The 24,794-nt window shown below is 60.6% G+C and overlaps 3 protein-coding genes across 4 annotated transcripts; 1 reads left to right on the top strand and 2 right to left on the bottom strand.

Moving 5' to 3' along the window:
* Positions 1-6,896: 6,896 nt before the first annotated feature.
* MECP2 (methyl-CpG binding protein 2) lies at positions 6,897-24,223 on the top strand. Its single transcript, XM_048932957.1, has 2 exons — positions 6,897-6,985; positions 23,871-24,223. Exons 1-2 carry the CDS (start codon positions 6,939-6,941, stop codon positions 24,199-24,201), a joined length of 378 nt encoding a protein of 125 aa, XP_048788914.1. The 5' UTR covers positions 6,897-6,938; the 3' UTR covers positions 24,202-24,223.
* On the bottom strand, positions 8,518-11,224 carry LOC125687715 (uncharacterized). Its single transcript, XM_048932954.1, has 2 exons — positions 9,347-11,224; positions 8,518-9,047 (listed from the first exon to the last, which is right to left on the bottom strand). Exons 1-2 carry the CDS (start codon positions 9,948-9,950, stop codon positions 8,518-8,520), a joined length of 1,134 nt encoding a protein of 377 aa, XP_048788911.1. The 5' UTR covers positions 9,951-11,224.
* On the bottom strand, positions 10,169-13,950 carry LOC125687716 (uncharacterized). 2 transcript variants are annotated; one of them, XM_048932956.1, is made up of 3 exons: positions 12,668-13,950; positions 11,070-11,900; positions 10,169-10,274 (listed from the first exon to the last, which is right to left on the bottom strand). In XM_048932956.1, exons 1-3 carry the CDS (start codon positions 12,788-12,790, stop codon positions 10,260-10,262), a joined length of 969 nt encoding a protein of 322 aa, XP_048788913.1. In that variant the 5' UTR covers positions 12,791-13,950; the 3' UTR covers positions 10,169-10,259. The 2 variants fall into 2 exon arrangements, with proteins under 2 accessions (XP_048788913.1, XP_048788912.1); XM_048932955.1 differs by lacking the exon at positions 10,169-10,274 and having other exon boundaries at positions 11,225-11,900.
* Positions 24,224-24,794: the final 571 nt, after the last annotated feature.

The following is a 24,794-nucleotide window of genomic DNA, read 5'->3' on the forward strand; positions in this document are numbered from 1 at the left end:
GGCTGAGCCGGGCTGAGCTGCCCCAAAGCCGGGCTGAGCCGCCCCAAAGCCGCTTTGGGGGATCCTAAAGCCCCCCAGACCCGATTAACGGCACCCGGGGGGGGGGGAGAGGATCCGCCCCATAGCTTGTGGGGCAGCCGTGGGGCGCCGTGACCCCAAAGGAAGGCGGCGGAGGCCCCACAACCTATTGGGATCCATGGGGCGCCCCATAGCGGGACAGAATCTGTGGGGTGCCCCATAGTGGGATAGAATCTGTGGGGCGCCCCCACAACCAATTGGGATCAATGGGGCGCCCCATAGCAGGACAGAATCTATGGGGTGTCCCACAACTGACTGGGACCCATAGGGTGCCCCACAACCTATTGGGATCCATGGGGCGCCCCATAGCGGGATAGAATCTGTGGGGTGCCCCATAGCAGGATAGAATCTGTGGGGTGCCCCACAACCTATTGGGATCAATGGGGCGCCCCACAAGCTATTGGGATCAATGGGGCGCCCCATAGCAGGACAGAATCTATGGGGTGTCCCACAACTGACTGGGGACCCATAGGGTGCCCCACAACCTATTGGGATCCATGGGGCGCCCCATAGTGGGATAGAATCTGTGGGGTGCCCCATAGCAGGACAGAACATGTGGGGTGCCCCATAGTGGGACAGAACGTGTGGGGTGCCCCACAAGCTATTCGGATCCATGGGGCGCCCCATAGCGGGAGAGAATCTGTGGGGCGCCCCATAGCGGGACAGAACTTGTGGGGCGCCCCATAGTGGGGACAGAACTTGTGGGGTGCCCCACAACCTATTGGGATCCATGGGGCTCCCCATAGCAGGATAGAATCTGTGGGGTGCCCCATAGCGGGACAGAACTTGTGGGGCGCCCCATAGTGGGACAGAACTTGTGGGGTGCCCCATAGCAGGACAGAACGTGTGGGGTGCCCCACAACCTATTGGGATCCATGGGGCGCCCCATAGTGGGATAGAACCTGTGGGGTGCCCCTCAACCTATTGGGATCCATGGGGTGCCCCATAGCAGGACAGAACGTGTGGGGTGCCCCATAGTGGGACAGAACTTGTGGGGGCACCCCATAGTGGGACAGAACGTGTGGGGTTGCCCCACAACCTATTGGGATCCATGGGGCGCCCCATAGCGGGATAGAATCTGTGGGGGCGCCCCACAACCTATTGGGATCCACCAGGTGCCCCATAGCAGGATAGAATCTGTGGGGTGCCCCACAGCTCACTGGGACCCATAGGGCGGCCCACACCCCTATTGGGATCCATGGGGCACCCCATAGCAGGACAGAATCTATGGGGCACCCCACAACTGACTGCGACCCATAGAGTGCCCCACAAGCTATTGGGATCCATGGGGCATCCCACAACCCCCCCAAACCTATAGGGCACCCCACATCTTCCTGACCCCATAGGGCGCCCCACAACTCCCCCCTGATCCTATAGGGCACCCCACAACTTTCTGATCCTATAGGGCACTCCCCCATCTTCCTGACCCCATAGGGCGCCCCACATCCCCCCCAAACCTATAGGGGTGCCCCACAACTCCCCCTGATCCTATGGGCACCCCACATCTTCCCGACCCCATAAGATGCCCCACAACTCCCCCTGATCCTATAGGGCACCCCACATCTTCCTGACCCCATAGGGCACCCCAAAACCCCCCCACCAACCTATAGGGCACCCCACAACTTTCTGATCCTATAGGGCACCCTCCATCTTCCTGATCCTATAGGGCGCCCCATAACCCCCCCCGGACCTATAAGGCGCCCCACAACTTCCTGACCCCATAGGGCACCCAACAACCCCCCAAAACCTATAGGGCGCCCCACATCTTCCTGATCCTATAGGGCGCCCCATAACCCCCCCCACAATCTATAGGGCACCCCCACATCTTCCTGACCCCATAGGGCACCCCAAACCCCCCACAGCCTATAGGGCGCCCCCACATCTTTCTGACCCCATAGGGCGCCCCACAACCCCCCTAAACCTATAGGGCACCCCACAACTTTCTGATCCTATAGGGCACCCCACATCTTCCCGACCCCATAAGGTGCCCCACATCCCCCCACGGACCTATAGGGCTCCCCACAACTTTCTGATCCTATAGGGCACCCCACAACCCCCCCTGACCCCATAGGGCACCCCACAACTCCCCCACAACCTATAGGGCACCCCACATCTTCCTGATCCTATAGGGCACCCCAAACCCCCCACAACCTATAGGGCACCCCACATCCTCCTGACCCCCATAGGGCGCCCCACAACCCCCTCAAACCTATAGGGCACCCCCACATCTTCCTGATCCTATAGGGCGCCCAACAACCCCCCTGAACCTATAGGGCACCCCACAACTTTCTGATCCTATAGGGCACTCCCCCATCTTCCTGACCCCATAGGGCACCCCACAGCTCCCCCAAACCTATAGGGCACCCCACATCTTCCTGATCCTATAGGGCGCCCCATAACGCCCCCAAACCCTATAGGGCACCCCCCCATCTTCCTGACCCCATAGGGCACCCCACAACCCCTCCCCAAACCTATAGGGCACCCCACATCTTCCTGATCCTATAGGGCGCCCCACAACTCCCCCTGATCCTATAGGGCACCCCCCATCTTCCTGATCCTATAGGGCACCCCACATCTTCCCGACCCCATAAGGTGCCCCACAACCCCCCCAAACCTATAGGGCGCCCCACATCTTCCTGATCCTATAGGGCACCCCACAACTTTCTGATCCTATAGGGCACCCCCCATCTTCCTGATCCTATAGGGCGCCCCCACAACCCCCCCCCGGTCCTATAGGGCGCCCCACATCTCACCACCCCCCCCCCACCCCACACTGCACCCCACAGCCCCAGACCCCCCGCTATGGGGCTGAGCGCCCCTAAGCTCGTTATGGCCGGGAGTTAACGAGGCCGATCCCGGGATTAGGGGCTAAATCGGGAACGGGGATTACGGGTGTGGGGCGCGGGGACCCCCGGGGGGGGGGGGGGGGGGATGTGTGGGGCGGGGGGGGCCGGGGCTGCCGCTATGGGGCAGAGGGGGGCGGCAATGGGGCAGAGAACAGCGATGGGGCTCCTATGGGGGGGGGGGGCAGAGCTGCCCCATAGAGCGCTGCCGGCCCCATAGGACGGTCTGTGCCCCATAGCAGGGGCTTCCGGTCCCATTACCAAAGTAGGGGGGGGGTCCTGCCCCATAGCTGCCCCATAAGTGGGTCCCTGCCCCACAGCTGCCCCATCACAGCCCCATAGTGGGTCCCTGCCCCACAGCTGCCCCATAAGTGGGTCACTGCCCCACAGCTGCCCCATAGGGGGTCCCTGCCCCCCCACAGCTGCCCCATTACAGCCCCATAGTGGGTCCCTGTCCCACAGCTGCCCCATAGGGGGTCCCTGCCCCATAGCTGCCCCATTACAGCCCCATAAGTGGGTCCCTGCCCCATAGCTGCCCCATAGGGGGTCCCTGCCCCCCATAGCTGCCCCATTACAGCCCCATAAGTGGGGTCCCTGCCCCATAGCTGCCCCATAGGGGGTCCCTGCCCCCCATAGCTGCCCCATTACAAGCCCCATAAGTGGGTCCCTGCCCCATAGCTGCCCCATCACAGCCCCATAAGTGGGTCTCTGCCCCACAGCTGCCCCATAAGTGGGTCCCTGCCCCATAGCTGCCCCATTAGAGCCCCATTGAAGGGTCCCTGCCCCACAGCTGCCAAATCAGAGCCCCATAAGTGGGTCCCTGCCCCATAGCTGCCCCATTACAGCCCCATATGTGGGTCCCTGCCCCACAGCTGCCCCATCACAGCCCCATAGTGGGTCCCTGCCCCACAGCTGCCCCATAAGTGGGTCCCTGCCCCATAGCTGCCCCATTAGAGCCCCATTGAAGGGTACCTGCCCCACAGCTGCCAAATCAGAGCCCCATAAGTGAGTCCCTGCCCCATAGCTGCCCCATTACAGCCCCATAGTGGGTCCCTGCCCCATAGCTGCCCCATCACAGCCCCATAGTGGGTCCCTGCCCCACAGCTGCCCCATTACAGCCCCATAGTGGGTCCCTGCCCCATAGCTGCCCCATTACAGCCCCATTGAGGGGTCCCTGCCCCATAGCTGCCAAATCAGAGCCCCATAAGTGGGTCCCTGCCCCATAGCTGCCCCATTACAGCCCCATAAGTGGGTCCCTGCCCCACAGCTGCCCCATAGGGGGTCCCTGCCCCCCACAGCTGCCCCATTACAGCCTCATAGTGGGTCCCTGCCCCACAGTTGCCCCCTTCATGGCCCCAAAGGGGGTCCGTGCCCCATAGCTGCCCCATCACAGCCCCATAGTGGGTCCCTGCCCCACAGCTGCCCCATAAGTGGGTCCCTGCCCCACAGCTGCCCCATCACAGCCCCATAGTGGGTCCCTGCCCCACAGTTGCCCCATAGGGGGTCCCTGCCCCATAGCTGCCCCATCACAGCCCCATAAGTGGGTCCCTGCCCCATAGCTGCCCCATCAGAGCCCCATAGTGGGTCCCTGCCCCATACCTGCCCCCATCATGGCCCCATAGTGGGTCCCTGTCAGACAGCTGCCCCATAAGTGGGTCCCTGCCCCCCCATAGCTGCCCTATCACGGCCCCATTGAAGGTTCACTGCCCCATAGCTGCCCCAGAGGGGGTCCCTGCCCCACAGCTGCCCCAGAGGGGGTCCCTGCCCCATAGCTGCCCCATCACAGCCCCATAGTGGGTCCCCTGCCCCACAGCTGCCCCATAGGGGGTCCCCTGCCCCATAGCTGCCCCACAGCTGCCCCATAGGGGGTCCCTGCCCCATAGCTGCCCCATTACAGCCCCATAGTGGGGTCTCTGCCCCATAGCTGCCCCATTACAGCCCCATAAGTGGGTCCCTGCCCCACAGCTGCCCCCATCACAGCCCCATAGTGGGTCCCTGCCCCACAGTTGCCCCTTCATGGCCCCATAGGGGGTCCGTGCCCCATAGCTGCCCCATAGGGGGGTCCCTGCCCCACAGCTGCCCCAGAGGGGGTCCCTGTCCCATAGCTGCCCCATTACAGCCCCATTGAAGGGTCCCTGCCCCACAGCTGCCAAATCAGAGCCCCATAAGTGAGTCCCTGCCCCATAGCTGCCCCATTACAGCCCCATAGTGGGTCCCTGCCCCATAGCTGCCCCATCACAGCCCCATAGTGGGTCCCTGCCCCATAGCTGCCCCATCAGAGCCCCATTGAGAGGTCCCTGCCCCATAGCTGCCCCATTACAGCCCCATTGAGGGGTCCCTGTCCCATAGCTGCCTCATCACGGCCCCATTTAGGGGTCCCTGCCCCACAGCTGCCCCCATAGCTGCGCTATGGGGGAAGGGGGCTGCCCTGTAGCGGCTCTATAAGGGTCCCAGCCCCACTGCCTACCTCGTAGGTTTGCCCCTCTGCCCCATAGAGAGTCTCTGCCCCATAGCGGGGCCTCAGCCCTGAGATTCGGGGGGATGGGGGGCACAGATGTGGGGCACAGATTTGGCCGATGCGGGTTTGGGGGGGATCCACGAGTCCTAAGGTTGTGTTGGCCCCATAGCGGGGGCCCTGCCCCATAGCTGCCCCATAACAGCCCCACTGAGGGGTCTCTGCCCCATAGCTGCCCCATAACCACCCATAGGGACGCTCCTGCCCCCATAGGGGCCCATGGGACGGTCCTGTCCTGCTATGGGGTGCCCCCTGGATCCCTATAGATTGTGGGGCACTCTATGGGTCCCCAGTCAGTTGTGGGGTGCCCCATAGATTCTGTCCTGCTATGGGGCGCCCCATGGATCCCAATAGCTTGTGGGGTGCCCTATGGGACCGAATCAGTTGTGGGGCGCCCCATGGGTCCCAATAAGTTGTGGAGTGCCCTATGGGTCCCAGTCAGTTGTGGGGCGCCCCATAGATTCTGTCCTGCTATGGGGCGCCCCATTGATCCCAATAGGGTGTGGGGTGCCCTATGGGTCGCAGTCAGTTGTGGGGCGCCCCACAGATTCTATCCTGCTATGGGGCACCTGGTGGATCCCAATAGGTTGTGGGGGCGCCCTATGGGTCCCCAGTGATCTGTGGGGTGCCCCACAGGTTCTGCCTTGCTATGGGGCACCCCATTGATCCCAATAGCTTGTGGGGTGCCCTATGGGTCCAAATCAGTTGTGGGGCACCCTGTGGATCCCAATAGGGTGTGGGGCGCCCTATGGGTCCCAGTCAGTTGTGGGGTGCCCCATAGATTCTGTCCTGCTATGGGGTGCCCCATGGATCCCACTAGGTTGTGGGGCGCCCTATGGGTCCCAGTGAGCTGTGGGGCGCCCCATAGATTCCATAGACTCTATAGATCCTATAGATTCCATCCCCGCCCCATAGCGGCCGCTGGCCGTTCCCTCCGACCCCACGTGCGCCCCGCCCCCCTTTGGCCCCGCCCCCTTTGGCCCCCGCGCCCCGCCCCTTTTGGCCCCGCCTCGCCCGGCCCCGCCCCCTCAATCCCGAAGCCACGCCCCGTTCGTCACGCCCCCTCGCTTTCTCCCGGCGTGCACCGCGCGGAGTGGGCGGGGCCGCTGCGGCCGTTGAATTTCAAACCCGTGCGCAGCGGCGCGGCCCCGCCCCCCCCTCTGACCGGCGTCTCTCGGGACCAATGGCGGCGCGGCGCGGTGACGCTCGGCCAACGGGGCGCCGCGCGCGCTCCCCGTCGCCCCGCCCCCTCTAACTGACAGCGCTTCCCGCCAATTCCAACGGCCGCCGGGAACGCTCCTCGCCCCGCCCCCTCCGCCTGCAGCCCGACCAATCGCGGCCGGCCGCCTCGCCGAGCGACGCGCCTTCGGACCAATCGCAGCTCCGGGAGGGCGGGGCGACGGCGCTGAGCGTTTCCCTCCCGGGCTCGGTCCCCCCCCCGCCCCCCCCCCGCTCCCGCCTCCCCCCCCCCCCCTCGCGGGGTTTCTGCGCTGCGAAAGAAAATGGCGGCGGCGGCGGCGGCGGCGGCGGCGGGAGGAGAAGAGCGGCTGTGAGCGGGGGGGCGGGGCGGGGGGAGGGCCGGGACCCCCCCCGGGGGGTGGGGGGGAGGGGATGGGGGGGGGGGGGGGCGGAGGTGCGGGGCGGGGGGGGGGGGGGGGCGCCGCGAAGCCGGCCCCGCAAACGGCGCCGCAACGGCGCCCCATCCGCGCAGCGCCGCCCCCCTCCGGAACCGAGCCCGAAATCCGCGCTCCCCGACCCCCTCGGAACGGCCGGAAAAGTCCGAGCCGCTTCGGCTGCGGCGAAAATCCGAGCGTCGGAACCGAAATGCGGCGGGGGCTGCGAGCCGGGATCCCGGGCGGCGGAGCCGAAACTCCGCGTCCGCCGCGCGTCCCAAAGTTGTGAGGATCGGAGCCGAAATGCCGGCGGTCCGACCCCAAATGTCGGCTCGTGCTGCCCCCGAATCCCCGCGTTTGGAGCCCAAACTCCGCGTCTGCGTCGCGGGACCCAAAATCCCGGCGTTTGGCCCCGAAATGTTGGGTTGTTCGGCCCCCAAAATGCCGAAGTTTGGAGCCGAAATGTTGTGATGTTGTGCCCCGAAATCCCGAAGTTTGGAGCCGAAATGTTGTGATGTTGTGCCCCGAAATCCCGAAGTTTGGACCCGAAACTCCGCATCTCCGTAGGGTGTCCCAAAATCGGGAGGTTTTGCCCCAAAATGTTGGGTTGTTCTGCCCCAAAATTCCGGCGTTTGGACCCGAAACTCCGCGTCTCCTTCGCGTGTCCCAAAATCCCGGCGTTTGGCCCCCAAAATGTTGTGATGTTGAGCCCCAAAATCCCGAAGTTTGGAGCTGAAACTCCGCGTCGCAAAGTTCCGAGGGTCGGACCCAAAATCGCCGGGTTTTTGCCCCAAAATGTTGAGATGTTGTACCCCAAAATCCCAAAGTTTGGAGCCAAAACTCCGCGTCCCCAGCGCGTCCCAAGGTTCTGAGGGTCAGACCTGAAATCGCCGGGTTTGGCCCCAAAATGTTGGGTTGTTCTGTCCCAAAATCCCGGTGTTTGGAGCCGAAACTCCGCGTCTCTGTAGGGTGTCCCAAAATCCCGGTGTTTGGCCCCAAAATGTTGTGATGTTGTGCCCCGAAATCCCAAAGTTTGGACCCAAAACTCCGCGTCCCAAAGTTCCGAGGGTCGGAGCCGAAATCGCCGGGTTTGGACCCAAAATGTTTGTGATGTTGTGCCCCAAAATCCCGGCGTTTGGAGCCGAAATGTTGTGATGTTGTGCCCCAAAATCCCGGCGTTTGGAGCCGAAACTCCGCGTCTCCGTAGGGTGTCCCAAAATCCTGGCGTTTGGCCCCAAAATGCTGGGTTGTTCTGCCCCGAAATCCTGAAGTTTGGACCTGAAACTCCGCGTCCCAAAGTTCCGAGGGTTGCAGCTGAAATCACCGGGTTTGGCCCTGAAATGTTGGGTTGTTCTGCCCCAAAATCCCAAAGTTTGGCCCCAAATCTCCGCGTCCCCATCGTGTGCCGCAAAGTTCTGACGTTCGGCACCCAAAATCGCCGGGTTTGGCCCTAAAATGTTTCGCCCTTCTACCCCAAAATCCCGTCCTTCTGTCCCAAAATCCCGGCGTTTGGAGCCGAAACTCCGCGTCTCCGTAGGGTGTCCCAAAATCCCGGCGTTTGGCCCCAAAATATTGGGTTGTTCTGCCCCGAAATCCTGAAGTTTGGACCCAAATCTCTGCGTCCCCAGCGTGCGTCCCGAAGTTCTGAGGTTTGGACACAAAATCGCAGGGTTTGGACCCGAAATGTTGGGTTGTTCTGCCCCAAAATCCTGGCGTTTTGGAGCCGAAACTCTGCATCTCCATCGTGTGTCACAAAGTTCTGAGGGTCGGACCTGAAATTGCCAGGTTTGGACCCAAAATGTTGGGTCGTTCTGCCCCCAAATCCCAAAGTTTGGACCTGAAACTCCGCGTTTCCATCGCATGTCCCAAAATCTGGAGGTTTTGCCCCAAAATGTTGTGTCCTTCTGTCCCAAAATCCCGGTGTTTGGAGCCGAAACTCCGCGTCTCTGTAGGGTGTCCCAAAATCCCGGTGTTTGGCCCCAAAATGTTGTGATGTTGTGCCCCAAAATCCCGGCGTTTGGAGCCGAAACTCCGCGTCTCTGTAGGGTGTCCCAAAATCCCTGGCGTTTGGCCCCAAAATGTTGGGTTGTTCTGCCCCAAAATCCCAAAGTTTGGTCCCAAAACTCCGCGTCTCCATCGCACGTCCCAAAATCCGGAGGTTTTACCCCAAAATGTTGTGATGTTGTGCCCTGAAATCCCGGTGTTTGGACCCAAAACTCCGCGTCCCCAGTGCCTCCCAAGGTTCTGAGGGTCAGACCCGAAATTGCTGGGTTTGGCCCCGAAATGTTGGGTTGTTCTGCCCCAAAATCCCGAAGTTTGGACCCGAAACTCCGCGTCCCCATTGTGTGTCCCAAAATCCCCGCGTTTGGCCCCAAAATGTTGTGATGTTGTGCCCCGAAATCCTGAAGTTCGGACCCAAAACTCCGCGTCTCCATCGCATGTCCCAAAATCTGGAGGTTTGGCCCCAAAATGTTGCGTCCTTCTGTCCCAAAATCCCGGCGTTTGGAGCCGAAACTCCGCGTCTCTGTAGGGTGTCCCAAAATCCTGGCGTTTGGCCCCAAAATGTTGGGTTGTTCTGCCCCAAAATCCCGGCGTTTGGAGCCGAAACTCCGCGTCTCCGTAGGGTGTCCCAAAATCCCGGCATTTTGCCCCATAATGTTGTGATGTTGTGTCCCGAAATCCCAAAGTTTGGGCCCGAAACTCCGCGTCTCCATAGGATGTCCCAAAATCCCCGGGGTTTGGACCCAAAATGTTGTGATGTTGTGTCCCAAAATCCCGGCATTTGGAGCCAAAGCTCTGCGTCCCCAGCGCGCGTCCCAAAGTTCTGAGGTTTGGACACAAAATCGCTGAGTTTGGACCCAAAATGTTGCGTCCTTCTACCTCAAAACTCTGCGTCTCCATCGCATGTCCCAAAATCCTGGGGTTTTGCCCCAAAATGTTGGGTTGTTCTGCCCCAAAATCCCGACGTTTGGAGCCGAAACTCTGCGTCCCAAAGTTCCGAGGGTCGGAGCCGAAATCGCCGGGTTTGGACCCGAAATGTTGTGATGTTGTGCCCCAAAATCCTGGTGTTTGGAGCCAAAACTCCGCGTCTCTGTAGGGTGTCCCAAAATCCTGGCGTTTGGCCCCAAAATGTTGGGTTGTTCTGCCCCGAAATCCTGAAGTTTGGACCTGAAACTCCGCGTCCCAAAGTTCCGAGGGTTGCAGCTGAAATCACCGGGTTTGGCCCTGAAATGTTGGGTTGTTCTGCCCCAAAATCCCAAAGTTTGGCCCCAAATCTCCGCGTCCCCATCGTGTGCCCGCAAAGTTCTGACGTTCGGACCCAAAATCGCCGGGTTTGGCCCTAAAATGTTTCGCCCTTCTACCCCAAAATCCCGTCCTTCTGTCCCAAAATCCCGGCGTTTGGAGCCGAAACTCCGCGTCTCTGTAGGGTGTCCCAAAATCCTGGCGTTTGGCCCCAAAATGTTGTGATGTTGTACCCCAAAATCCCGGCGTTTGGAGCCGAAACTCCACGTTTCCATCGCATGTCCCAAAATCTGGAGGTTTTGCCCCAAAATGTTGCGTCCTTCTGCCCCAAAATCCCGGCGTTTGGAGCCGAAACTCCGCGTCTCCATAGGGTGTCCCAAAATCCCGGCATTTTGCCCCATAATGTTGTGATGTTGTGTCCCGAAATCCCAAAGTTTGGGTCCGAAACTCCGCGTCTCCATAGGATGTCCCAAAATCCCGGGGTTTGGACCCAAAATGTTGTGATGTTGTGTCCCAAAATCCCGGCATTTGGAGCCAAAGCTCTGCGTCCCCAGCGCGCGTCCCAAAGTTCTGAGGTTTGGACACAAAATCGCTGAGTTTGGACCCAAAATGTTGCGTCCTTCTACCTCAAAACTCTGCGTCTCCATCGCATGTCCCAAAATCCTGGGGTTTTGCCCCAAAATGTTGGGTTGTTCTGCCCCAAAATCCCAAAGTTTGGACCCAAAACTCCGCATCCCAAAGTTCCGAGGGTCGGAGCCGAAATCGCCGGGTTTGGACCCAAAATGTTGTGATGTTGTACCCCAAAATCCTGGTGTTTGGAGCCAAAACTCCGCGTCTCTGTAGGGTGTCCCAAAATCCCAGCGTTTGGCCCCAAAATGTTGTGATGTTGTGCCCTGAAATCCCAAAGTTTGGAGCTGAAACTCCGCGTTCCGAGGGTCGGACCCAAAATCGCCGGGTTTTGCCCCACAATGTTGAGATGTTGTACCCCAAAATCCCAAAGTTTGGAGCCGAAACTCCGCGTCCCCAGCGCGTCCCAAGGTTCTGAGGGTCAGACCTGAAATCACCGGGTTTGGCCCCAAAATGTTGGGTTGTTCTGCCCCAAAATCCCAAAGTTTGGAGCCGAAACTCCGCGCCTAAATTGCGTGTCCCAAAATCCGGAGGTTTTACCCCCAAAATGCTGTGATGTTGTGCCTCAAAATCCTGGCGTTTGGGCCCGAAACTCCGCGTCCCCATCGTGTGTCGCAAAGTTCTGACGTTCGCCGACCCAAAATCACCGGGTTTTGCCCCAAAATGTTTCGCCCTTCTACCCCGAAATCCTGGAGTTTGCACCCAAAACTCCGCATCTCTGTAGGGTGTCCCAAAATCCCGGCGTTTGGACCCAAAATGTCGGGTTTTTCTGCCCTCAAATCTCGAAGTTTGGACCCGAAACTCCGCGTCTCCATCGCATGTCCCAAAATCCGGATGTTTTGCCCCAAAATGTTGTGATGTTGAGCCCCGAAATCCCCAAGTTTGGACCCAAAACTCCGCGTCCCCATCGCGTGTCCCAAAATCGCTGGGTTTGGCCCCAAAATGTTGTGATGTTGTGCCCCAAAATCCTGAAGTTTGGACCTGAAACTCCATGTTTCCATAGCGTGTCCCAAAATCTGGAGGTTTTGCCCCAAAATGTTGCGTCCTTCTGTCCCAAAATCCCGGCGTTTGGAGCCGAAACTCCGCGTCTCCGTTGGGTGTCCCAAAATCCTGGCGTTTTGCCCCAAAATGTTACGTCCTTCTGCCCAAAATCCCAAATTTCAGCCCCAAAACTCCGCGTCCCAAAGTTCGAGGGTCGGACCCCAAAATCGCCGGGTTTTGCCCCAAAATGTTGTGATGTTGTGCCCCGAAATCCCAAAGTTTGGAGCCGAAACTCCGTGTCCGCAGCGCGTCCCAAGGTTCTGAGAATCAGACCTGAAATCGCCAGGTATGGACCCAAAATGTTGGGTTATTCTGCCCCAAAATCCCAAAGTTTGGACCCGAAACTCCGCGTCCCCATCGCGTGTCGCAAAGTTCTGATGTTTGGACCTGAAATCGCCGGGTTTGGACCCAAAATGTTGGGTTGTTCTGCCCCAAAATCCGAAAGTTTGGACCCAAAACTCCGCGTCTGTGTCACGGGACCCAAAATCCCGGTGTTTGGGCCCGAAACTTCGTGTCCCCATCGTGTGTCACAAAGTTCTGACGTTTGGACCCAAAATCGCCGGGTTTGGCCCCATAATGTCGGGTTTTTCTGCCCCCAAATCCCAGCATTTGGACCCGAAACTCCGCGTCTCCATCGCGTGTCCCAAAATCCCGGGGTTTTGCCCCAAAATGTTGTGATGTTGTGCCCCAAAATCCCGGTGTTGGACCCGAAACTCCGCGTCCCAAAGTTCTGAGGGTCGGACCCAAAATCGCCGGGTTTTGCCCCAAAATGTTGGGTTGTTCTGCCCCAAAAAACCCAAAGTTTGGACCCGAAACTCCGCGTCCTCCATTGCGTGTCCCAAAATCCAGAGGTTTTACCCCAAAATGTTGTGATGTTGTGCCCCCAAAATCTCAGTGTTTCGACCCAAAACTCTGCGTCCTCAGTGTGCCCCAAAATCCCGGCGTTTTGCCCCAAAATGTTGGGTTGTTCTGCCCCCAAATCCAAAACTTTGGCCCCGAAACTCCGCGTCCCAAAATTCCGAGGGTTGGAGCCAAAATTGCCGGGTTTTGCCCCAAAATGTTGCGTCCTTCTGCCCCCAAATCCCAGCGTTTGGACCCAAAACTCCGCATTTCCATCGCATGTCCCAAAATCCGGAGGTTTTGCCCCAAATTCTTGCATCCTTCTGCCCCAAAATCCCAGGATTTTACCCCAAAACTCTGCGTCCCAATCAAGCGTAATGAAATCTGGAGGTTTTACCCAAAATTTGGCGTCGCTCTGCCCCAAAATCCTGCAATTTCGACCCAAAATCTCCGCATCCCGCTGCGCTGCGCTGAAATCCCGCGGTTTGGCCCCAAAACGTCGCATTCCTGTGGCCCCAAATCCCAAAGTTGGGCCCCAAAACGTTGTGTTTCTACGGCCCCAAAATCCCAAAGTTTGACCCCCAAAACTCCACGTGTCCCAAATTTTGGAGGTTTTGCCCCAAATTCTTGCATCCTTCTGCCCCAAAATCCCAAAGTTTGGCCCCAAATCTGCGCGTCCCTCTGCCCCCAATCACTGCTTTGCCCTCAGCTGCCCCAAAATCCCCCGGTTTGGCCCCAAAATGGGGCGGCCGTCTGTCCAAAATCCCCACGTTTGGCCCCAAATCTCCGTGTCCCAAAATCCCGAGGTTTGGCCCCAAATCTCGGCGTCGTTCTGCCCCCAAATTCCCTGTTTTCAACCCAAAACTCCGTGTCCCCATTGTGTGTCCCAAAATCCCAGCTTTGGCCCCAAAACGTCGTGTTTCTACGGCCCCAAAATCCCCACATTTGAACCCAAAACTCCGCGTCCCCATCGCGTGTCCCAAATTTTGGAGGTTTGGCCCCAAATTCTTGCATCCTTCTGCCCCAAAATCCCCCGGTTTGGCCCCAAAATGGGGCGGCCGTCTGTCCCAAAATCCCCACATTTGAACCCAAAACTCTGCATCTGCATCACGTGTCCCAAAATCCCCACGTTTGAACCCAAAATCTCCGCGTCCCATCGCGTGTCCCAAAATCCGGAGGTTTTGCCCCAAAATGTTGGGTTGTTCTGCCTCCCGAGGTTTGGCCCCAAATCTCGGCGTCGTTCTGCCTCCAAATCCCGTGTTTTCAACCCAAAACTCCGCGTCCCTCTCGGCTGCCCCAAAATCCCGGCGTTTGGCCCCAAAACTTTGCGTCCCCCATCGCGTGTCCCAAAATCCCGAGGTTTGGCCCCAAATCTTGGCGTCGTTCTGCCCCCAAATTCCCAGTTTTCAACCCAAATCTCTGCGTCCCCATCGCGTGTCCCAAATTTTGGAGGTTTTGCCCCAAATTCTTGCATCCTTCTGCCCCAAAATCCCCGGTTTGGCCCCAAAATGGGGCGGCCGTCTGTCCCAGAATCCCCATGTTTGAACCCAAATCTCCGTGTCCCAAAATCCCGAGGTTTGGCCCCAAAACTCCGCGTCGTTCTGCCCCCAAATCCCGGTGTTTTCGACCCAAAACTCCGCATCTCTTTCGGCTGCCCCAAAATCCCGGCGTTTTGCCCCAAATCGTCTCATTTCTGATGGACCAAAATCCCGAATTTCCGTCCCCAAACTCGGCGCCGCCGTCGCCTCTCCCCAAATTTCGCAGCTTTGCCCCCAAATTTGCCGCTTCTGGGCCCCAAAATCCCGGCGTTTCGACCCAAAACTCGGCATCCGCGCCTGTCCGTCTGTCTGTCCCGCGTCCGTCCCATGTCCTGTGTCCGTCTGTCCCATGTCCGTCTGTCCCACGTCCGTCTGTCCCACATCCATCTGTCCCGCATCCGACTGTCCCGCGTCCATCCCACATTCTGTGTCCGTCTGTCCCACATCCGTCTGTCCCGCGTCCATCCCGTGTTCTTGCGTCCGTCTGTCCCACGTCCGACTGTCCTGTGTCCATCCCACGTTCTGTGTCCGTCTGTCCCACGTCCGTCTGTCCCGCATGCGACTGTCCCGCGTCCATCCCGTGTTCTTGCATCCATCTGTCCTACGTCCGTCTGTCCCGCGTCCATCCCATGTCCTGTGTCCATCTGTCCCACATCCGTCTGTCCCACATCCGTCTGTCCCGCGTCCATCCCATGTTCTTGCATCCGTCTGTCCCACATCTGTCTGTCCTGCGTCCATCCTGTGTTCTTGCATCCATCTGTCCCACATCCGTCTGTCCCACATCTGACTGTCCCGCGTCCATCCCATGTCCTGTGTCCGTCTGTCCCAAGTCCATCTGTCCCACATCTGTCTGTCCCGTGTCCATCCCGTGTTCTGCATCCATCTGTCCCACATCCGTCTGTCCCGCATCCAACTGTCCCGCATCCATCCCACGTTCTGTGTCCGTCTGTCCCACGTCTCTCTGTCCCGCGTTCATCCTGTGTTCTTGCGTCCGTCTGTCCCACGTCCGTCTGTCCCGTGTCCGACTGTCCTGTGTCCATCCCACGTTCTGTGTCCATCTGTCCCACATCCGTCTGTCCCATGTCCGTCTGTCCCATGTCCGTCTGTCCCATGTCCGACTGTCCTGCGTCCATCCCATGTCCTGTGTCCGTCTGTCCCATGTCTGTCTGTCCCACGTCCGTCTGTCTGACATCCGTCTGTCCCGTGTCCATCCTGTGTTCTTGCGTCCATCTGTCCCACGTCCGTCTGTCCCATGTCCGTCTGTCCCACATCTGTCTGTTCCACATTCATGCCGTGTTCTGCGTCAATCTGTCCCACGTCCGTCTGTCCCGCGTCCATCCCATGTTCTGTGTCCGTCTGTCCCACATCCGTCTGGTCCCGCGTCCATCCTGTGTTCTTGCGTCCGTCTGTCCCACATCCGACTGTCCTGTGTCCATCCCACGTTCTGTGTCCATCTGTCCCACGTCTGACTGTCCTGTGTCCATCCCATGTCCTGTGTCCATCTGTCCCACGTCCGTCTGTCCCATGTCTGACTGTCCCGCGTCCATCCCACATTCTGTGTGCATCTGTCCCACATCCGTCTGTCCCGCATCCATCCTGTGTTGTTGTGTCCATCTGTCCCACGTCCGTCTGTCCTGCATCCGACTGTCCCGCGTCCATCCCACGTTCTGTGTCCGTCTGTCCCACGTCCATCTGTCCCACATCTGTCTGTTCTGCATCTATCCTGTGTTCTTGCATCCGTGTGTCCTACGTCCGTCTGTCCCGCGTCTGACTGTCCTGCGTCCATCCCACGTCCTGTGTCCGTCTGTCCCGCGTCTCTGTCCCATGTCCATCTGTCCCACGTCCGTCTGTCCCGTGTCCGACTGTCCCACGTCCATCCCACGTTCTGTGTCCGTCTGTCCCACATCTCTCTGCCCCATGTCCATCTGTCCCACATCCGTTTGTCCCATGTCCATCCCGTGTTCTGCATCCATCTGTCCCATGTCCGTCTGTCCCGCGTCCATCCCATGCCCTGTGTCTGTCTGTCCTGCATCCGTCTGTCCCATGTCCGCCTGTCCCACGTCCGTCCAGTGTCCATCCCGTGTCCGTCTGTCCCACATCTGTCTGTCCCGCGTCCATCCCGTGTTCTGCGTCCGTCTGTCCCACCTCGATCCCATGCTCCATGTCCATCTGTCCCGCGTCCATCCCATGTCCTGTGTCTGTCCGTCCTGCGTCCGTCTGTCCCACATCTGACTGTCCCACGTCCATCGCATGTGCTGCGTCCGTCTGTCCTGCGTCCATCCCATGCCCTGAGTCTGTCTGTCCCACATCTGTCTGCCCCATGTCCGTCTGTCCCGCATCTGTCTCTTGTTTTGTGTACGTCTGTCCCATGTCTGTCTGTCCCGCATCCGTCCCGTGTCCTGTGTCCGTCTGTCCCACCTCGATCCCATGCTCCATGTCCGTCTGTCCCGTGTCCGTCTGTCCCACATCTGACTGTCCCACGTCCATCCCGTGTTCTGCGTCCGTCTGTCCCGCATCCGTCTGTCCCGTGTCATCCCATGTCCCGTGTCCGTCTGTCCCACGTCTGACTGTCCCACATCCATCCGGTGTTCCGTGTCCGTCTGTCCCACCTCGATCCCGTGCTCCATGTCCGTCTGTCCCGCATCCATCCCATGTCCCATGTTTGTCCGTCCTGTGTCCGTCTGTCCCAAGTCCGTCTGTCCCACAACTGACTGTCCTGCATCCATCCCGTGTTCTGTGTCCATCTGTCCCGTGTCCATCTGTCCTGCGCCCGTCTGTCCCGCGTCCATCCCGTGTTCTGCGTCCGTCTGTCCCACCTCGATCTCATGCTCCCTGTCCGTCTGTCCCGCGTCCATCCTGTGTTCTGCGTCCGTCTGTCCCATGTCCGTCTGTCCCGCGTCCATCCCATGCCCTGTGTCTGTCCGTCCTGCGTCCGTCTGTCCCATGTCCGTTTGTCCCACATCTGACTGTCCCGCGTCCATCCCATGTTCTGTGTCTGTCTGTCCCACCTCGATCTCATGCTCCGTGTCCGTCTGTCCCTCGTCCATCCCGTGTTCTGTGTCCATCTGTCCCACGTCTGTCTGTCCCGCGTCCATCCTGTTTTGTGTCCGTCTGTCCCACATCCATCCCGTGTTCTGTGTCCGTCTGTCCCACCTCGATCCCATGCTCCATGTCCGTCTGTCCCGCGTCCATCCCATGTCTGTCTGTCCTGCGTCCGTCTGTCCCATGTCTATTTGTCCCACTACTGACTGTCCCGCATCCATCCCGTGTTCTGTGTCCGTCTGTCCCACGTCTGACTGTTCCGCGTCCATCCCGTGTTTTGTGTCCGTCTGTCCTGTGTCCATCCCATGTCCTGTGTCTGTCCGTCCTGCATCCGTCTGTTCTGTGTCCGTCTGTCCCATGTCTGTCTGTCCCGTGTCCATCCCATGTGCTGTGTCTGTCCGTCCTGCCTCCATCTGTCCCACGTCCGTCTGTCCATGTCCAACTGTCCCATGTCCATCCCGTGTTCTGTGTCCGCCTGTCCCATGTCCATCTGTCCCATGTCCATCCCATGTCCTGTGTCTGTCCATCCTGTGTCTGTCTGTCCCGTGTCTGTCTGCCCCACGTCCCTCTGTCCCGCGTCCATCCCGTGTTTCGGGTCCGTCTGTCCTGTGTCCTTCCCACATCCCGCGTCTGTCTCACGTATGACCATTCCGTGTCCATCCCATGTTCCACGTCCGTCCGTCCCACATGAGGGCTGTGTGCCGTGTGTGGCATTTCCGTGTGTCCATCCCACGTATGACCATTCCATGTGTCCGTCCCACGTATGACCGTTCTGTGTGTCCATCCCATGTATGACCGTTCCGTGTGTCCGTCCCACATATGACCATTCCGTGTGTCCATCCCACATATGACCATTCCATGTGTCCATCCCACATATGACCATTCCGTGTGTCCATCCCACGTGTGACCATTCCGTGTGTCCATCCCACATATGACCGTTCCGTGTGTCCATCCCACATATGTCCGTTCTGTGTGTCCATCCCACGTATGACCGTTCCATGCGTGCATCCCACATATGACCATTCCATGTGTCTGTCCCACGTATGACCGTTCCGTGTTGCCATCCCACGTATGACCGTTCCATGTGTCCATCCCACGTATGACCATTCCGTGTGTCCATCCCATGTGTGACCGTTCAGTGTATACAACCCACATATGACCATTCCGTGTGTCCGTCCCACATATGACCATTCCGTGTGTCCATCCCACGTATGACCATTCCATGTGTCCGTCCCATGTATGACCTTTCTGTGTGTCCGTCCCATGTATGAACATTCCGTGTGTTCATCTCATGTGTGACCATTCCATGTGTCCATCCCACATATAACCATTCCGTGTGTCCATCCCAAGTATGACCGTTCCATGTTGCCATCCCATGTATGACCGTTCCGTGTGTCCGTCCCATGTATGACCGTTCCATGTGTCCGTCCCATGTATGACCGTTCTCTGTGTCCATCTCACGTATCACCATTCCACGTGTGTCCATCCCACGTGTGACCATTCCATGTGTCCATCCCATGTATGACCATTCCACGTGTGTCCATCCCATGTATGATCATTCCACGTGTCCATCCCACGTGTGACATTTCCATGCGTGTCCATCCCATGTATGACGGTTCCGTATGTCCATCCCACGTATGACCATTCCATGTGTCCGTCCCACGTATGACCGTTCTGTGTGTCCATCCCATGTATGACCATTCCGTGTGTCCATCCCACATATGACCATTCAGTGTGTCCATCTCATGTATGACCATTCCATGTGTCCGTCCCGTGTATGACCATTCCACGTGTGTCCATCCCACATATGACTGTTCCATGTGTCCATCCCACATATGACCATTCCAGACGTGCCCGCCCCATGTATGACCATTCCATGTGTCTATCGCACGTGTGACCGTTCCATGTGTCCATCCCACGTATGACCATTGCGTGTATCCGTCCCACGTATGACCATTCCATGTGTCCATCTCATGTATGACCATTCCATGTGTCCATTCCACATATGGCCATTCCGTCTGTCCGTCTCATGTATGACCATTCCATGTGTCCATATCACGTATGACCGTTCCATGTGTCCATCCCATGTATGACCATTCCATGTGTCTGTCCCACGTATGACCGTTCCGTGTTGCCATCCCACGTATGACCGTTCCATGTGTCCATCCCACGTATGACCATTCCGTGTGTCCATCCCATGTGTGACCGTTCGTGTGTCCATCCCACATATGTCCGTTCCATGTGTCCATCCCACGTGTGACCATTCCATGTGTCCATCCCACGTGTGACCTTTCCACATGTGTCCATCTCACATATGTCCGTTCCGTGTGTCCGTCCCACGTATGACTGTTCCGTGTGTCCGTCCCACATATGACCATTCCATGTGTCTGTCCCATGTATGACCGTTCCGTGTGTCTGTCCCACATGTGCCATTTCCATGTGTGTCCATCCCACGTATGACCGTTCCGTGTTGCCATCCCACGTATGACCATTCCGTGTGTCCATCTCACATATGTCTGTTCCGTGTGTCCGTCCCACATGTGACCATTCCGTGTGTCCATCCCACATATGACCGTTCCGTGTGTCCATCCCACGTATGACCATTCCGTGTGTCCATCCCACGTATGACCGTTGCGTGTGTCCATCCCACATGTGCCATTTCCACGTGTGTCCATCCCATGTTGGGCCGTTTCGGGGCAGATTTCTCCAATTTCGGGTCCAACGTCCCCACATTTGGTTCCTCGCTGTCACTTTTGGGGCCAATTTTGGGGCCAGTTTCCCCATTTTCCGTCCAGAGCATCCCCTCCGCTTTCCCCCACCAGGGCCCCCCTCCCCATTCCCCTCCCTTCCCCCCCCCCAGACCCCCCATCCCCCTCCCAACCCCCTCTTTCCCACTCCCCCCCCCCCCGGACCCCCCATCTCCCTCCCCACCCCCTTTTTCCCCCAACCCCCCTCCCCCAACCCCCCCATCCCCCTCCCCACCCCCTCTTTCCCCCTCCCCCCCCATCCCCTATCCCCCTCCCCACCCCCCCTCCCCACCCCCTATTTCCCCCGACCCCCCCCCTCCCCACCCCTTTAATCCCCCTCCACTCCCCCCAAATCCCCCACCGACCCCCCCCACCCCTTATTTGCCCCCCATCCCCCCACCAACCCCCCCCGTCCCATCACCCCATGCCCCCCCCACCGGCCCCCCACCCCCAATTTCCCCCTCTTATCCCCCACCCACTCAACCCCCCTTCCCCCACCCCCCCCCCGACCCCCCAATCACCCCCCCACCCTCGTTCTCCCCCCCCCACCTTCCCATCTCCCATCTCCCCTCCCCACCCCCCCTACCCCTCCTTAACTCCCCCCCACCCCATTAACCCCCCCACCCCCCCGTCCCTCCCCTCACCCCCTATTGCCCCCTATCCCCCCCCACTGGCCCCCCCAGCCCCATTTCCCCCGCTCCCCCCCCCAATCTCCCATCCCACCTCCATGACCCCCCTCACCCCCCCATCCCCCCACTGAACCCCTGTCCCATCACCCCATGCCCCCCCCACCGACCCCCCACCCCCCCATTCCCCCTCTTATCCCCCACCCGCCCACCCCCCCTTCCCCCATCCCCCCCATCCCACCCCCAAGCCCCCCCCCACCCCTCATTGCCCCCCCCCACCTTCCCATCTCCCCTCCCAACCCCCCTGACTCCCCCCACCCCCATTAACCCCCCCACCCCCCACACTGACCCTCCCCTCACCCCCTATTACCCCCTACCCCCCCCACTGACCCCCCCAGCCCCATTTCCCCCCCTCCCCCCCCAATCTCCCATCCCACCTCGGTGACCCCCCCCACCCCCCATTTCTCCCACTGACCCCCATCCCCATCACCCCCCCCCCACCCCTCACTGACCTCCCCCCCACTCTCATTCTCCCCATTCCCCCCCCCCGATCCCCTCCCATTTCCCCCCAATGGACCCCCGCACCCCCACCACCCCCCACTGACCCCCCCAGCCCCATTGCCCCCCCTTTGACCCCAATTCCCCCCATTATCCCCCCTTTCCTCCCCGCTGACCCCCCCTCTGGCCCCCCCTCATTACCCCCACTGACCCCCCATCCCCTTATCTCCCCCCCCCCCTCGCCCCTATTTCCCCCCATCCCCCCCCACTGACCCCCCCAGCCCCATTGCCCCCCCTTTGACCCCCATTCCCCCCATTATCCCTTCTTTCCTCCCCAATGAACCCCCTCTGACCCCCCCCATCCCCTTATCTCCCCCCCACCCTCATTCCCCCCCATTACCCTCCCCACTGACCCCCCCACCCCCCATTGCCCCTCTTTCCCCCCCCACTGATCTCCATTCCCCCCCATTCCCCCCCCTCCCCCCCCATTTCCCCCTTTGCCCCCTCATTTGCCCCCCATTTCCCCCCCATTTCTCCCTCCTATTTCCCCCCCACCCCCATTTCCCCACCACTGAACCTCGCTTCCCCCCCCCCGCTCCCCCCCGTTCCCCCCCATTCCCCCATATCCCCCCCATTCCCCCTATCCCCCTCATCGCCCCCCCATTCCATTTCCTCCATGCCCCCCATTCCCCCCCATTCCCCCCCACTGCCCCCCATATCCCCCATTTCCCCCATCTCCCCATTCTCCCCATCCCCCCCGTCCCCCCCATATCCCCCCCCATCCCCCCCATCCCCCCATTCCATTCCCCCCAATTCCCCCCCCATTTCCCCCCCATTCCGCCCCCCAATTCCCTCCATTCCCCCCATCCCCCCCCAATTCCCCCCATCCCCTCCCACCCCCCTCATTCCCCCCCATTTCTCCCCCATCCCCCCCATCTCCCCCAATCCCCCCCATCCCCCCTATTCACCCCATCACCACCCCACCCCCCTCAATTCCCCCCATATCCCCCCAATCCCCCCCCAACCCCCCATTTCCCCCCCCATTCCCCCCATCCCCCCCATCTCCCCCATCCCCCCCATCCTCTCCCATCCCCCCCATTTCCCCCCCATTCCCCCCAATTCCCCCCCACCCCACCCCCGATTCCCCCCATCTCCCCCATCCCCCCCATTTCCCCCATCTCCCCCCATTCCCCCTAGCCCTCTCATCCCCCCCATCCCCCCCATTTCCCCCCCCATCCCCCCATTTCCCCCCCCATTTCCTCCCCACTCCCCCATCCCCCCTCAATCCCCCCAATTCCCCCCCACCCCCCTCCCCAATTCCTCCCATACCCCCCCATATCCCCAATTTCCCCCCCAGATTCCCCCCCATTTCGCCCCCATCCCCCTCCCCAATTCCTCCTATCCCCCCCTGCAATTTCCCCTATTTCCCCCCCCACCCCCCCCATTCCTCCCATTGCCCCCAACCCCCCCTACTCCCCCCATTCCCCCCCCACTCCCCCATCCCCCCCCACTCCCACCATTCCCCCCATCTCCCCCATTCCCCCCCCCCGCATTGCCCCCGTCCCCTCCATCCCCCCAATCCCCCCCATCCCCCCCATTTCTCCCGCATCCCCCCCCATTCTCCCCATCTCCCCCAATTCCCCCCATTTCCCCCCATTCCCCTCCCATCCCCCCATTCCCCCAATCCACCCCATCTCCCCCCCATTCCGCCCCCCAATTCCCCCCACCCCCCCATTTCCCCCCATCCCCCCCATCCTTCCGTCCCCCCCAATCCCCCCCTTCCCCCCCCACTCTCCCCCATCTCCCCCACATTCCTCCCCCCAATTCCCCCCACCCCCCCATTTCCCCCCCAATCCCCCCCGTTTCCCCCCCCATATCCCCCATTCCGCCCCCCATTTCTCCCCCCAATTCCCCCCCACCCCCCCATTTCCCCCCCATTCCCCCCCCTACCCCCCAATTCCTCCCATCCCCCCCATTCCCCCCCCATTTCCCCCCCATCTCCCCCATCCCCCCCATTCCCCCCATTCTCCCCATTCCTCCCAATCCCCCCCATCTCCCCCCCGTTCCTCCCCCCCAATTCCCCCCACCCCCCAATTTCCCCCCCCCATTCCCCCCCATTCCCCCCAACCCCCCCCATTACCCCCCATCCCCCCCATTTCCCCCCCCCATTCCGCCCCCCAATTCCCCCCCATCCCTCCCCATTTCCCCCCCCATTCCTCCCCCCATTCTCCCCATTCCCCCCAATCCCCCCCATCTCCCCCCCATTCCTCCCCCCAATTTCCCCCCACCCCCCCATTTCCCCCCAATCCCCCCCATTTCCCACCCCATCCCCCCAATACCCCCCCAATTCCCATCACCCCCCTCATTCCCCCCAATTCCCCCCATTTGCCCCCCATCCCCCTCCCCAATTCCTCCTATCCCCCCCATCCCCCCCCTTTCCCCCCCATCTCCCCCCCATTCTTCCCCCCACTTCCCCCTCACCCCCCCATTTCCCCCCCATTCCCCCCCTAGCCCCCATTTCCCCCCCCATTCCGCCCCCCAATTCCCCCCCATCCCCCCCATCCCCTCCTATTCCCCCCTCCCTTCGTTCCCCCCCGCTGACCCTCGCTCCCCCCGCAGAGAGGAGCAGCCGGCCGAGGGGCTGAAGGAGCGCCCCCCAAAGGCCAAGAAAGGCCGCAAGGAACGCCGTGACGACCCGGAACCGGAAGCGGAACCGGAACCGTCGGGAGCCGAGCCGGCGGAGGCGGGAAAAGCGGACGGCTCCGGGGGCAGCGCGGCGGCCCCGGCCGCGCCGGAAGCCTCGGCCTCCCCCAAACAGCGGCGCTCCATCATCCGCGACCGCGGCCCGATGTACGACGACCCCACGCTGCCCGAGGGTTGGACCAGGAAGCTGAAGCAGCGCAAATCCGGCCGCTCCGCCGGGAAGTACGACGTGTATCTCATCAAGTGAGCCAGCGGCCGGCGCCGCGGGGCGGGCGGGGGGCGGCGGCCGATTGGGGGGCGGCTGGGGGCTGTGGGGCGCGGGGCGGGGAGGCCGCGGTAGTTGCAGGAAGGGGGGGGGGGCTGGGGGGTGTCACGTGGTGTGTGGGGCTGCGGTGTGAGGGGTGGTGATGTGTGGGGCGGTGATGTGTGGGGTTGTGGGGCGGTGCTGTGTGGGGCTGGGATGTGTGCGGCTGGGATGGGGGTTGTTGTGGGGTGGTGATGTGTGGGGCTGCGGTGTGTGGGGTTGTGGGGCTGGGGTGTGTGGGGCTGGGATGTGTGGGGCTGGGATGTGTGGGGTTGTGGGGCGGTGATGTGTGGGGTTGTTGTGGGGAGGTGATGTGTGGGGCGGTGATATATGGGGCTGGGATGTGTGGGGTTGTGGGCTGGGATGTGTGGGGAGGTGATGTTGTGGGGCTGGGATGTGTGGGGAGGTGATGTGTGGGGCTGGGATGTGTGTGGTGGTGATGTGTGGGGTTGTGGGGTGGTGATGTGTGAGGCAGTGATGTGTGGGGGCTGGGATGTGTGGGGTTGTTGTGGGGCAGTGATGTGTGGGGCGGTGAT

This window comes from Lagopus muta, unplaced genomic scaffold, assembly GCF_023343835.1.
Source record: "Lagopus muta isolate bLagMut1 unplaced genomic scaffold, bLagMut1 primary scaffold_167, whole genome shotgun sequence".
Classification (NCBI taxonomy): domain Eukaryota; kingdom Metazoa; phylum Chordata; class Aves; order Galliformes; family Phasianidae; genus Lagopus; species Lagopus muta.

Bases quoted from the DNA above. Each gene is read 5' to 3' on its own strand.
- LOC125687716 (XM_048932955.1), bottom strand. From the start codon at position 13,305: ATGCGACGTTTTGGGGCCAAACCGCGGGATTTCAGCGCAGCGCAGCGG. The intron at 11,901-12,667 runs GTCCAACACCGG...ATGGAGTTTCAG, and splicing joins TTTGGGACGCGGAGTTTCGG to GTCCAAACTTCAGGATTTTG.
- MECP2 (XM_048932957.1), top strand. From the start codon at position 6,939: ATGGCGGCGGCGGCGGCGGCGGCGGCGGCGGGAGGAGAAGAGCGGCT. The intron at 6,986-23,870 runs GTGAGCGGGGGG...CTCCCCCCGCAG, and splicing joins GCGGGAGGAGAAGAGCGGCT to AGAGGAGCAGCCGGCCGAGG.
- LOC125687715 (XM_048932954.1), bottom strand. From the start codon at position 9,950: ATGGAGACGCAGAGTTTTGAGGTAGAAGGACGCAACATTTTGGGTCCA. The intron at 9,048-9,346 runs GAACAACCCAAC...GATTTTGGGGCA, and splicing joins AACTTCGGGATTTTGGGGCA to CAACATCACAACATTTTGGG.